General features: G+C 44.1%; 1 protein-coding gene across 1 annotated transcript; it reads left to right on the top strand.

Annotated features, from left to right (window-relative positions):
* Positions 1–760: 760 nt before the first annotated feature.
* Positions 761–12,689, top strand: MZT2B (mitotic spindle organizing protein 2B). Its single transcript, XM_033151156.1, has 4 exons — positions 761–918; positions 2,698–2,816; positions 8,027–8,215; positions 12,291–12,689. The coding sequence occupies exons 1-4, from the start codon at positions 761–763 to the stop codon at positions 12,431–12,433; spliced, it is 609 nt and encodes a 202-aa protein (XP_033007047.1). The 3' UTR covers positions 12,434–12,689.
* The last annotated feature ends 651 nt before the right edge of the window (positions 12,690–13,340 follow it).

The raw sequence follows: 13,340 nt of genomic DNA, 5'->3' as shown, positions 1-13,340 counted from the left end.
TGGACAGGTCGTTTAGAAATAACTGGGCTTCCAGCAATTTAAGTAGAACAGTCTTGCAGGACCTCATAGTACCACCATAGGACCTAGCACAAGCTAGAAATTGTAGGACCACAACATTTGTACAGCCACAGCCCCCTTGTATATATACCTGGCCAGGAAGGGAGTAACAACTGGACAGTAGTTCTTCAAACCTCCGGGTTCAGGGAGGGCCTTGTAAGGAGAGGCTGCACGCACCACGGCCTCTGTCAAGGCGGCTGGACCTCTCCCCAATGGGGCATCCCGCGGGTAACTAGAGGGAGTCTTTTAAAAGAGGCCCCGTGGACTGAGCATGTGTGCTCTGTATCCTCGGGGCCTCTGTCCTCTTTCAAGTGTCTCGTCCATATCTCAAAGCTGCAATAAAACGGATTCTGAAACAACAGGGCCAGGTCGTGATTCCGTGGCCGCCCCTCCAATCCTGCGGCAATAAGAACGGAGTGAAGGCAAGTGACTTTGATGCTACGCTGGTCAAGCCTCCTTTCCTGAGCTGCCTTCATTTCCAACGGGCCTATCTAGCGGGAGTGCCGGGGTTGGGCGATGACTAGGGCCGCCTCGCTTGTCCCGCGGCTTCGCGCCCCCCCCCCCCCCGCTCCTTCCTTCGAGAGAGCGCGGGAGGACGAAGCAGCGCCGGGCCGCGCATGAGCGACTCGCCTCCCCCGCACCCGCCCAACTACGCTTCCCAGAGTTCTTCGCGGCAGGGACGGGGCGCGGCGACGCTCCCAGCATGCCTAGCGGGGCGATGTCTGGCCCGGGCGCGGAGGCGGCGGCGGCGGCGGGGGCCGGAGGGCCTCGCCCCCGGAGGAAGCTCCTCACGGCGGAAGAGGCAGAACTGTTCGAGCTGGCGCAGGCGGCGGGGAGCGGCCTCGACCCGGAAGTGTTCAAGTGAGCGGCGCGGGGGGGGGGTGCGGCGTCACGTGACGCGCCTTTGTAATCCGCCCCGCGACCCTTGCGCGAAAGGCGGCACACAAAAGCCGGCGGGGGAATTAAAAGGCTCCCCATTGCTAAGCCAAACTATGGTTAATGTATTTGCCACGTGTTATTTACACCCTGCCTTTTGTCCTGATGGGACTCCAGGCAGATTGCAGATAAATAAGGACAGGTGAAAAGCTCGAGGGGTTTGTGTAAACCCATTATTAAATAAAACAATCAAGCATTCATAGAATTACACCCACCCACCCACAGAAAATCTCTTGAAACCGCACAGAGAGTCATAGCAAGGACGGAACAGCACCAGCCTCACTTAAAGCAACCAGTTCCCCAAAGCCTGTGGGAGTAATAATAATAATAATAATTTATTGTTTGTACGCCGCCCATCTTCGCCTGTTCGGAGGCCCCTGTCCCTCTGTGGTGACTCTCTCTCCAATGCTACTACATAACATTGCAGAGGAATTGAAATAGTGCCCTTGGTACTCCTCTTATGTAGCAGGAAAGAGCCTTTTATGGGGCCAGCGCTCTAAGCTACCACTCTTAGAGGAATTGGCAATAGCTGGCACCAGAGAGGTACTCCTGCCTGTGTTACTCAGAGCTCCCAGGACCTTCGTTTTTTACCTCTTGTGCTCAAAGGTTTTCTGTAAACCATTCCCTCTGTCAGTCTCAGTTGCAGTATGAATGATAGTTCCCAGCAGGGCTGGGGAACTGGATTCAGGCAGCCATAGGATTATAGAATCATAGAGTTGGAAGGGACACTCAGGATCATCTAGTCCAACCCCCTGCAAAACAGGAATAAGCAGTTGTGCCGTATGGGAATCGAACATTGGTGTTATCGGCACCATGCTCTAACCAACTGAGCTATCTCCCCCTGCCCCATTTAAACATCTGTCTCACTTTTAGAAGACATTTGAAGGCAGCCCTGTACAGGGAAGTTTTTTAATGTTTGAGGGTTTTTGTGTTTTAATATTTTGTTGGAAGTCACCCAGAGTGGCTGGGTCAACCCAGATGGGCAGCTAATAATAATAATAATAATAGGTAGGGCTGCCCACCTGTCAGCCAATGGACATAATGGAGTCCGTTGATGCATTTTTGACCATGCATGCAAAGGCACAGACAACAAAATGCAGACAACCAGCTGATTGTCAAGCTTAGTGCTCAGTACTTTCCAAGACCCAACAATCAGCTGATTGTGTGGGGTTTCAAAGCTACAGCATTACCTGCCTCACACCTGGCATCATATATGGAGTAGGGCAGGTGGACATGGCTTAACAGGCCATCTTAACAGACCAGAAAGCTCACACACATTGTGGGGATAAATGGTCTGTTGTAAGCCACTTTGTCTCCACTCCAGTCCACAATATGGGGGTAATACCTATGAACTGAATTTGAATTTGCAGGACATTTTTTGTAACTGTTTCAAGACTAATTGACTGTAGGAAAGCTCAGTTGGTAGAGCATGGGACTCTTAGGGTTGTGGGTTCGAGCCACATGTTGGACAAAAAAATACTCCTGCATTGCAGGGGATTGTACTAGATTACCCTCATGATCCTTTCCAACTCTACAATTCTATGATTCACATAAAACAAGGCGTAAGTAAATGTGAACTAGTCTGTGTTTTTGCAAAAACAAAACAACAACAACCCAGCAACAACAAACGAATCAGGAAATCTAATTTCCAGACAATGAATTGTTAGTATAGTACTTTTAATGTCTACCTATGTTCCCTTCTAGGATTCTGCTGGACCTTTTGCGCATGAATGTGGCCCCTTTGGCTATTTTCCAGATGCTGCGCTCCATGTGTGCTGGGCAGAGGCTTGTCAGTGCTGAGGCTGCTCCTGAGCCAGCGCGAGGTTAGTGGTGCCCCATCCCTTAAGGAAAGAGGTGCTTGTTAAAGGCTGCTGCTCATCAGGGCTTAATTTGTGCCGGGAAAACTAGTAGCAACGATAAGAGTATCTTTAAGCATCTGAGTGCCTCTCCTACATTTTGATTATTTTCCACAGTCAGTTTTCAATTTGAAGAAAATGGTAAGCTGCTAGGATGGGCCTACAGTATCATTTTCTTTCCATATGTTAATAGCTTTCAAGTTGTACAAATCATGCAAATCTGACTGACGTTATACATCTTTGAAAGTATAAGGCCATTTTTAAAACTACTCTCTTTGCTATGCAGTTGAAATTAGAATTTGTGAAATGTCCATTTTCTGACCTCTGATATTTTCTGTATAACTCAAGCCTGATCTTTTTTGCACACAATCCATTAAAACCAAAGCTTTAAAAAATAAGTCCCACTCTCTGCATGAATTTATTTTACTGATTTTTAACATCCACTTTCTAAGCTGTAGGTAACATCCTGTGTAATAGGTATTGTATTGCTGGGACTATAGGAAACCCTCTTGATATGAGTCAGCCCTTCGTTTGGCTTAGTGTTGTCAACACTGACTAGCAGCTGTTCTCCTGGGTTTCACATGTGTCTTTTCCCCTGGAGACGTCAGGGAAAGCTGCACCGCTGAGCTATTGCTGAGTCAGCAAGTTTTCAATAAAATGCAACTGTACATTCTTGCGTTGCATTCAGTCTAATCCTAACTAGGCTTCTTTGGAAGTAAATTCTTTTGATTTTCAATTAGACTTGTCAAACTGCATTGAGCATTGCAGTCCCAATATGATATACATTCCAGATCACCCTTTATGTCTGTTCGTCAGGCAGCATTTGAAAGATCAGTAAATATTTACATTATTAGAGCAGATACAACTTTGTTCACCTTGTTTACTGTTCTTTTGCCTGTCATGGTTCAGAGTTATTGCTTCTAATCAGCATATCTGTGTTGACCAGAAGCAGTAGTTCTTGGGTGGCCTTGTTTTATTTCATAGCACTGTCTGTTCTTAGCCAAGGCCCCTTCACAGCAATTCTGACCATGTTTGTGCTTAGCACTGGATATAATCTGGTTTCTGGGTTACAGTCTCATTCAAGAGAAGGGCAAAAACAAGGCTTTATAAAGCGGGAGGCAGAGGACCAGGGAGATGAGGCTTAAGTACTAGAAGGCAGCACAGAAAAGGTGAGTTTGCGGTAGAAACTGTGAAGACTATGGGGAAGCTGTTCAGCCACTAGGAAGACATGGCAGTTGAGATGAAGGCACACGTGTGAGAAGGAAAGAAAGTGGGTCCACAGGAGACAAGCTTGCAGGAGGCGGGGAGCTGAGCACAACAGGCCACCCTCTCTGTTGCATGTTGGTGAGCATTCATGCATGCATTCACATACATATGATCTGTTAATTCTTCTGGTCCGTACTGGAGTCTGCAGCGCTAGACCACTTAACTGGATGGCTTCCTACTGATCAAAGGCTGAGGTCCCGCATACAACCCCCTGGATTTATTCTGTGTTTGGGCTTGCTTGTTAATTTCTCCCATCTCTGATATTGTACCTACCACCCTGAGCTGTGCTAAAAGTTGCCCAGATCTTGCCTTCCTGTTCACCTACTCCCCACTTTCATTGTAGCACTCTTCTTGCTTTTTAAGGCTGAGGGGGGCATTGAAATAAGCCAAGAGCCCTCATTCCCCCCCCCCCCCATCTTTCTGATTGAGGAGAAGAGTGCTGCTGTGTGGAGAGGAGCAACTGCTGCAGCCTAACATTTGTGGCTCCTCTGAATTAAGCATCAAATTACTTGGTGCACACAAAATAGTCCTCTTTTTTGTTTTGTTAGTGGAAAAGCAGCTTTTGGGAGGCAAAGCTTGGAACAGAGAAGTGGCTGCTGACTTAACTTTCTTTCCACCTACTGTTTCTCCACCCCCTGCTAAAGCCACCCACCCACCATGCACACAGGTTACTGCACTGACACTTATGTGACTAGAGCCCCAGACATTGGTGTTGATGGCTGCAGAATAGAAATGGCAGGTGGAGAAGCATTGAACGCCAGCTCCGTTGAGTCTGTATTCCAGATTGTGTCTCCCAACTGCCCACTCTCAGTAGGGATTCAGTGGCCTGCTCTGTCTAAACATAGAGGTTCCCTGTAGCTGCCGTGGCCAGTAGATCCCAATGGACCTCTCTTTCTCCACGAATTTTCTTTTGAAAGCCATCCAAGCTAGTGGTCATCACCACATCTTCTGGCAATGGATGCTATAAGTCTATTGCATGTTGTGTGAAATAACACTTTTCATTTTTAATTAACTGCCAGTCAGTTTCATTGTATGGCTCTGGTTCTAATATTAAAAGAAAATTATTTCTATCCGTTTTCTCCACAACATGCATAATTTTGATAAACTTTTATCATGCTTTCCCACCCCAATAATTTCTTTTCTTTTCTAAACCAAAAAGTTCCAAGTACATTAGTTTCCCCCGTGGGAATCACGTTCCGACTCCCTTGGCCATTGTGGTGGTCCTCTTCTGCATCCTTTTGAGATGGGTCAACCAGGAGCGTATTCTCAACCACGACCACACAGTTGATTATGGAAGGCATTGCAGACTCAAACTGGTACCGAGATGAAGCAGTCTAGCAAGCTGAAGGCTTCATATTACATGTATCGGGTAGGAAGGCAGAGGCCCAAATTGGCACCCGTGTTGTCACCGTATGCTGCACGTTACGTTACAGTCACCAGAGAAGCACCCTCTCACATAAGGCATTAGGAGACTGGCAGTTTTATTTGCAGTCCCTTTCCTAATGAGAGCTTTGGGCTGCTTTCAAGGAAGGGCGGTGGACACATTAAATAAATAAGTAACCCCAAGCCTGGAAATTGTCTTTTTCACAGCGGTTGCATCAACATCTTCCTTGAGAGGTGCACCACGGCCTCCCAATCTCTTTCCTGGTTAATCACTACCAGTTCAGACCTCATCAGTGTACAGAAGTTGAAATTATTTTTCCCCACTTACTCCTATTGAACTGCTGTACACCTGATTCAAATTACTAAAATACTTTCAATCAATCAATCATTTATTGTATTTGGCTAAAAGCCATTACAAATCCAGTTACAAAACCAGCAAATCCAATAAAACCTATTAAGAAAGCTCCAGAAATAAGCAATAATTTACAATAAATCAAATACAGATTGGCACAGCAGGGATCTATATAAAGGGGCTCGGCTTTGGTCCTCCAAAAAGGTTTCATCTGCTATTTTTTAAAAACCCTTTAACTTTTTAAGCTTCTCAACTTGCAAGTTGGATGCCCTTCTGGTTGTTTTGGGACCCTGTTTTAATTGTTTGAACTGTTTATTGTATCTTCTTACCGTCCCCTAGTCTGGAGGAAATTTCTTTCTAAGGAGCCTCTTCATTATTACCTCCCCTTAGCTGCTTGCTCCCTGTTTAGCTTTCTGCTACATTGGGTTATTTGCTTGCCATCATTAAATACTATCATAAATTATCTAATTTATGATTGTATTATATGCTACCAGTCACTCCAGATCCTTGCGGACTCTGCAGCTTGTATCCTGCATCTATGCTCTTTCCTGTTCTTTGACCAGTTGCTGATTCATATGAGGAGGACTTTTGCCACTATGCTGGGGGATATTTGTGAGTTCAAAGTATATAATGTCTTCCTCTATTAACATGCTTGTTAACACTCAGAGGATTGATGATGCGGTACTTGCCTTTGCAAAAGTCATGCTAATTCTTCTTGAACAAAGCTTGTGCTTCTTTCATTAGTAATGTTTCCACGAATTTAGGTGGATCAAGCATTAGATGAAATAGCTCGTAATTTGCTGCCCCCATCTCCCAGATGTTTTATTGCTCACTTGCCAATCTTTTGGGAGCAAGGCCTCTTTTTTCACATTCACTAGTTTCAGATTTTAGTTCCTATGTTTATGGTATCTGGTCCCATGTAGTTCCATACTTTTTCAGTAATGTTGGATAGGAATATATGACCTGCACTTTTATGTGATCATAAAAGACTTTTAGTATTTTTTTCCTGGTAACTTTGTGACAATACATGTTGATGAATCGTTAGCCTGGGCTTAGCGGAGGTATACAGCCTGAGCAATATTAAGGGGTTCCTGAACAGCCTTGAAAGATGCCAAAGGCGTGGGATTCAGGGAGCCATTCAGGCGGTGTATGGTTTTACACAGAGGTAGAACTGGTGTGAAGCATCAGGCATTAACATCTGCCAGCCACTCTTGCTCAGGGCAAGGGCAGCCAATTGGGCACCTTCCAGGTGATGTGCGCTACAACTCCCATCAGCCCCAGCCAGCATGATCAGGGATGATGGGAGCGACTCCATAACAACTGGAATCTTTCACACTGGCTTCCCTTGCGAGAGAGAGAAAGCAGCATAAAGCAAGTTGAAGCAAGTCCTTGAATAATGACATCATGATTATTATTATATTATAATTATTTAAAGAGATCTTATGTGTCAGTTTTACCACACTACATTGAGTTAGAACAAAGACAGTATAAGTGTTCTTTCTCCAGAAACACAAAATCCTAATCACACGTAAGTGAGTTGTCTTGTGCAGTTGTTGGGATGAACATATTTAGGTGATTTAGGACTGTTGAGAGAAGGAAATGATTTTGAGACTGAGGAAATCTCTTCTCGCCCTGTTGCACAAAGGAATCCCCCTCCCCCGAGCTGTGCCTGCCCCTCATTCTGCAATGTGCACTAGTGGGTCAGTGGGGTCAGGGCCACAACAGAACCAGGTTCCTCCTCACCTTGCCCGCCCAGTGAGCCTTGTTTTCTCTTCCCTCCATGCATGTGCCTCTTTGCAAGTAGAATGGAGCTGTTGCTTCTGCTTCTGCCATTCAGTATCTTATCAGGAACATTTCACAGAAATCCATATGCATATTTACAAAATCAAGACCTTTGGGTGCATTACATAATGGTGATATACCCCCTGTTTCCTTCTAGACCCTTCAGCCTGGCTAAAAGATCATAATACAAGTATCTAAGTGCAGAATTATTCCACTAATTGTGAATTGTATAGGGGGAGTGAAAATAGCCATGATTACATAGCCCTATGTAACAAAGCATTCAAGTCATACATCTTTGAACATTTGTTGGGATATTTGAGCATTTGCAAGTTTGTTTCTGTGTCTATCGCCATGTGGTGTTTCTAATTTGTTTCTGTGTCTCTCTTTGAATTAGAGCCCCCATTTGTCTCTGCCAAGACCAGTAAAATCCCTGCACCACTCTCACTTTCCTCTGCCCTTCGACCTCCAAGAATAAGAGTTACTAAGGCTGTGGTCTACAGTCCTGCTGCAGCTTGCTCGCCTCTCTCTCAAGGTCCCCCTGGCTCTTTCCAGTTTTCTTGCTGCCTGTTCTCTCCTTTTGCAGGTTGTGTGTGTTCATTACCTACTGGGTTTTAGTTCAGCCTTCTGTGACCAATAGAGAATCCCCTTCAAAAAGTTATTCTCTTGTTTCCAGATCCTAAACACATTTACTTGATAGTAAGTACTATTGATTTCAGCAGAACCTGTTTCCAAGTAAATGTGGTTAGTACTTTAACTTATAAAAAATTAACACTGTGTAGTGTTCATTGCAGTTTTAACGAGAGGGCATTTGGGGGGAGAGGAAACATGGGAAGCTTTTAATACTACTACCACTTTATTAAGAGAGTGTGGAAGACGGTTTATTTTCTTTTGTGCATATCCTAAATGCACCTTCTTGGCAGGAGAGGTGACTCAAAATTCCGGTGATTTCTGAGGGGGCTGCATGTCAAGACCGAAAACGCAGAATGGGTTGCATCCACAGAGGAATGCCTTCCCATGACTGCAGGGCCAAGCAGGATATGACGTGCAGAGATTTAGCTATTTTGTTGCTGATTTGGATTGTGCCACCCATGTGCTTTTTGCTACTTGGGATCATGATAGCCTGGTCCAGACACATCTGAACATTGCAATGCGTGCAAGATGCTTATTTGCAGAGGTCCCTTTGCCAAATACATTAGCCTGTCATGTGCTACCATGTGCTCTGGAAACCTCTGACTGAGTTACTTTTCTGAGATGCTCTGACTGAGCTTGGAGTTCTTGTACAGTTTCCCTTTCTGTTCAGACTGCATAACCTGTTCATTCTAAGATACAGCGTTGAAATCTTCAGCTTTCGGAATTCAAACTTTTGGGCTAAAATGTTCTGTCCACTCTTTTTGATACCTGAATTCAGTGTTCTTGAAAACGTTGGGCAAATCCTTCAAGAGCAGTTTTGTATGCGTGTGGCAATATAAAGTTGAATGTGTAGTGCGTGTGTGTGTGTCCCCTTCAGAATGCCATTGCATATACACAGGAGAGAGAGACTCCTTCCTCTGCACTGTCCCTCTTTGTCCCTTCCACAGCTCCCCAGCAGTTTTATCTGCAGCTTGCACTGGGTGCTGTTTGCCCTTCAGTGCTCTGTGTGCACCAGGAAGCATGAGGTCTCAGGCTGGAATTGCAGAAGGAAGCAGCAGCTTCTGCAAGTTGCAGACACTTAGGAGCAATGATGCCCTCTGGGGAGGCCGAGGGATCCACCCTGCAACTGAATTGGTGAAGGCTGGTGTAAGCCATCGGCCCCATCAGGATTAATCATGTTTGAGGTAGAAACAGTTTACCTCTGTGTACAAATGAAAAGCCTCCTACAGCTTCCACTTCACCCTCTGTGGAAAAGTATCTGGCAGGAGAGCCTAGTGAGAAGCTGGATTCCCTGAATGACTGACTGGTTCCTATGGTTGAGGGTCACGTAGAGGGACTGGATTCTGGAAGAGGATGAGGATGAGGAAGGCTTGGAGAGGAATAGAAACAGATTTCCATATAGACAGTAACACCTGAGGAGGATTGATTTCTGCTGTAAGATTTTGATTGGAGTTCTTGGTATATAACATAAAGGATGGACTTTAACAAGTTTCTCAAATAGCACAAGTTTTTGGATAGATACATTCAGAATAAAAATTCCAAGTGCATATAATGATGGACTCTTATGAAAGGGGAAAATACAGTGGTACCTCTAGTTATGAACTTAATTTGTTCCGGAGGTCTGTTCTTAACCTGAAACCTTTCTTAACCTGAGGTACCACTTTAGCTCATGGTGCCTCCCACTGCCGCCACCACGCAATTTCTGTTCTCATCCTGAGGTAAATTTCTTAACCCGAGGTACTACTTCCAGGTTAGTGGAGTCTGTAATCCGAAGTGTTTGTAACCCGAGGTACCACTGTACTGGGCACCTGAAGTGGGGCAAAAAAATTCTTGCATTGCAGGGGGTTGGACTAGATGACCCTCGTGGTCACTTTCAGCTCCACAGTTCTGTGATTCTGTGAAGTGACAAAGAAATGTATAGCTTTCCTTGGGAGATGGTGCCAGAGATGCCCAACCTCTACCCCCACCCCTTTCCTCCAGCCCTGGAAGCCAGAGTCCTAAGGAATCCTAAGGCTTTTACCTTGTTCTCTCCACTTCCTGGTGATGGTGACTCTGCTGCAGCCCGACCGTGGCAACATAAGAGACAATGTGCTATTATATGCATTGTTATATTAGTGTTACGTTATATTACATTAGCGTAGTAGTAACTTCTGTGGATGCTGTTTGGAAATACAGTAAGCCAGCAACTTACATGCATGATTTAATTCAGCTTTATGTGCTTGGCAAAAAGAAAGAAAGAAAGAAAGGGGGGCAGAAAGGGGGCTGGCATCTGGGGAGAAAAGTCTTTGGCACCCCACCTGCCATTGCACCCAGTCTGCTTTGGCTATATGTGATTTTGGCATTATCCCCTGCAACTTTCCCCTGCGTAAGTTGCAGGCTTACGGTATTACATCTGTAGATAAGCTTGAATATGTCTCCATTCAATATTATAGTGCCAAGAGCATAGAATACCATCTTTTAATAGCTGCAAGTTCTTAATTTGGGAATCTGAAATATACCCTACTGAAGCATTGTGATAAATTATATATTATATATAGAAGAACTATGTTTTCACCCTGAAATTCCACATAGTTGCTCACTTTGATGCAAATTGTATGGAAAAAAATACCTTGTCATAAAAGTGGACCCAGTGAGGAGTAGCTGGCACATCTAGACAAAAGGTGTCCTTGAATCTCAGCCCCACCAGTCAGTTGGGAAGGATGTGAGTTGCTGAATTGTTTCAGGAAGTGCAAGCTTGTCCGCTTTTAATGGAAATTCAGTGTGTGTTGTGCAATTGTTGCTTTCAATAGTCCTGCTATTTTGGAGGAGGCCCAGGATCCCTAAATGCAGAGCAGTTTGCTCTTACGCTAAGAATCGAAGATGATGTCAGCAGGGAGAAGATTATTATTATTATTTTTTGTATGGTGAGGAAAGAGGGAGGAATACACAGAGGGAAGCTCTGCTGGCTTTAGGTCTCTTGCCAGTTGCAGGGAGTATTGACGGCCGGAGGCAATGGATGGTGAACTTGGTTATGCTACCTGGATAGTTACTGTTTGTAAAAGTAAAGTTTAGGATAAGAATTCTGAATAAGTGTTGATGGATGTTGAGCTGAGCTCCTCTTTCAATCTGGCATAGTATGCTGCTTTCCTTAAATATTTGGTCAGACTGTAGCTCACAACTACTATTCAGATGGTATTTAACACTAGTAAGACAAAGTAAGAGATCAGTGCTAGCATTTTCAAGCCTCCAGAGTAAACATATTTCACATTCTGCAACCTTTCCACAAATACTGGAACTCTAATGGCAGAAATAATACTATTGGCAGTATTGTTGGTCATGATTTACCAAAAGATCCTTAGTAATAATATTTGTTTACCTTAAGGGAGCAGCACCCAGTGAGAATTTCATAATGACCACAGTTTGTATGACCACTTGCCCAGAATTGGGTGGGGAAACTGATCCACCTTCTTAGGTACTAAGAACATGTTATCCGGCATATAGAACCAAATTAATAACTATATGGGTCAGAGAAGGCTGACATCACAAGTCCATAAAGAAATTGGCTTTTAAAATTTCTTATTCAAACCACAAAGTTCTTGATGCCGTAAACCTGTAGAATGATATCCGACATTGGTCATACTCAGAGTAGTCCATTGATTTCATTGGGTCTGCTCTATGACTGATATTGAATATTACCCACATACTTTAATAAGTGAAGTATAGTTTTGTTCATGATCCTCAGTAAGACAGAGTGAAAGACAAGAGACAATTACTCATATTATGTTAAATAGTAAGAGTGGTATCTATGGACTGCTATGTTAACTACTGATCTGACAGCTTGTGTTTATTTACATGTGTTAACTTGCTTTTTAATGTTCGACTTACTATTCAAATTTAAAATTAAATAATAAAAGCAAAAAAGAGCAAACTTAAGAGTATATCATGTTATAGATAAACTTTAGGCAAATTTTATGCATTTGAGCAACGCTAGCAATTGATAGTTGGTCACAATACAGCTCCGCAGTTAGCATCCCTTTGCTTTCCTGTAGGGAGAACAAGAACCAGCTCTGCAGCAACTGGGAGCCAAGCTCTGCTAGATCCCAGCAACCGCGAAGGCTCTGTTCAGCGAGTCCCTCGGCAGCCAAGTGGCAGCAGGCTGCAGAAGGCTGGGTGTCACGTGAAGAGTACATAAGTGCTTGGAAGATTGGTGGTTCCAGTATTATGGTGAAATTGCAATGAAGTGCATGCACCTAGTCAAGATGGATTTGTAATGTTCCAAAAATGTCACATATAGCTCCTATCAAGAAAACAAGTACCAAGGTTGTTTCATCATGGTTGGGCTGGTTTCCAAATTCAAAATGTGGTCATAGCTGATGATATAGGATATACTTTTGCAACTCCCTGTTACAGGTGTGTGTCCTTCCTTCATAAAGACATTGTTGGTGCATCTCTCTCGTTGATTTGTTTTCCTTTTGGGGAACTTAGCAATCAAAGAAAAGCACACCAACTTTTTATAGTATGGAACTGAATCTTGTTACTGCTTACTGAATCCCACTATGCTGCCATTGTTGTTACATGCCAAATGTTAAAATCCATAAATAATTAAAATGCACAATGAAACAATTCCAGCAAAGCATCCATAATTAAAATAGACAATGAAACAAGACAGTTAAAAAGCAGAGCAGTTAAAACAGTTAAACAAAACAGTTAGGAAGGTCACGCTCAGGGGAATGCTTGCCTTCACGAGCCAGCAGAATGCAGATCTTGTAGGCATTCCTCAACCCTGGCGCCAGCAGGGAAAAGCTCTCCTCTGCATCACGGAAAGCTGATAAGCACTGGGCTGTGGCTAAACTAAATAAACTTTTTAAAAAACTACTTACAATTTTATAAGGTAGTCCAAGGGCCCTTCTCTCCATCCTTTCCCTTTCCCTTCTCAGATTCAAAGCTGCTTAGAGCAGCTAGAAAGTGTGGCTCTTGCTTCTGCAATGGTCCAGGAAGTTGCTGTATGTCATGATGTGTTGTCCCTTCCTGGGTAATTGTATGAAATGAAGAAAGTGCACCTGGACCATTTATGAAGCATTTCCAGGCAGTGTAGCAGA

This window comes from Lacerta agilis, chromosome 6, assembly GCF_009819535.1.
Source record: "Lacerta agilis isolate rLacAgi1 chromosome 6, rLacAgi1.pri, whole genome shotgun sequence".
Classification (NCBI taxonomy): Eukaryota; Metazoa; Chordata; class Lepidosauria; order Squamata; family Lacertidae; genus Lacerta; species Lacerta agilis.
This window is presented reverse-complemented; position numbering and strand designations above follow the sequence as displayed.

Coding starts and splice junctions, on each gene's coding strand:
- MZT2B (XM_033151156.1), top strand. CDS start 761: ATGCCTAGCGGGGCGATGTCTGGCCCGGGCGCGGAGGCGGCGGCGGCG. Junction 2,817..8,026: donor TGCTCCTGAGCCAGCGCGAG/GTTAGTGGTGCC, acceptor TCTTTGAATTAG/AGCCCCCATTTGTCTCTGCC. Junction 8,216..12,290: donor CCTGTTCTCTCCTTTTGCAG/GTTGTGTGTGTT, acceptor GCTTTCCTGTAG/GGAGAACAAGAACCAGCTCT.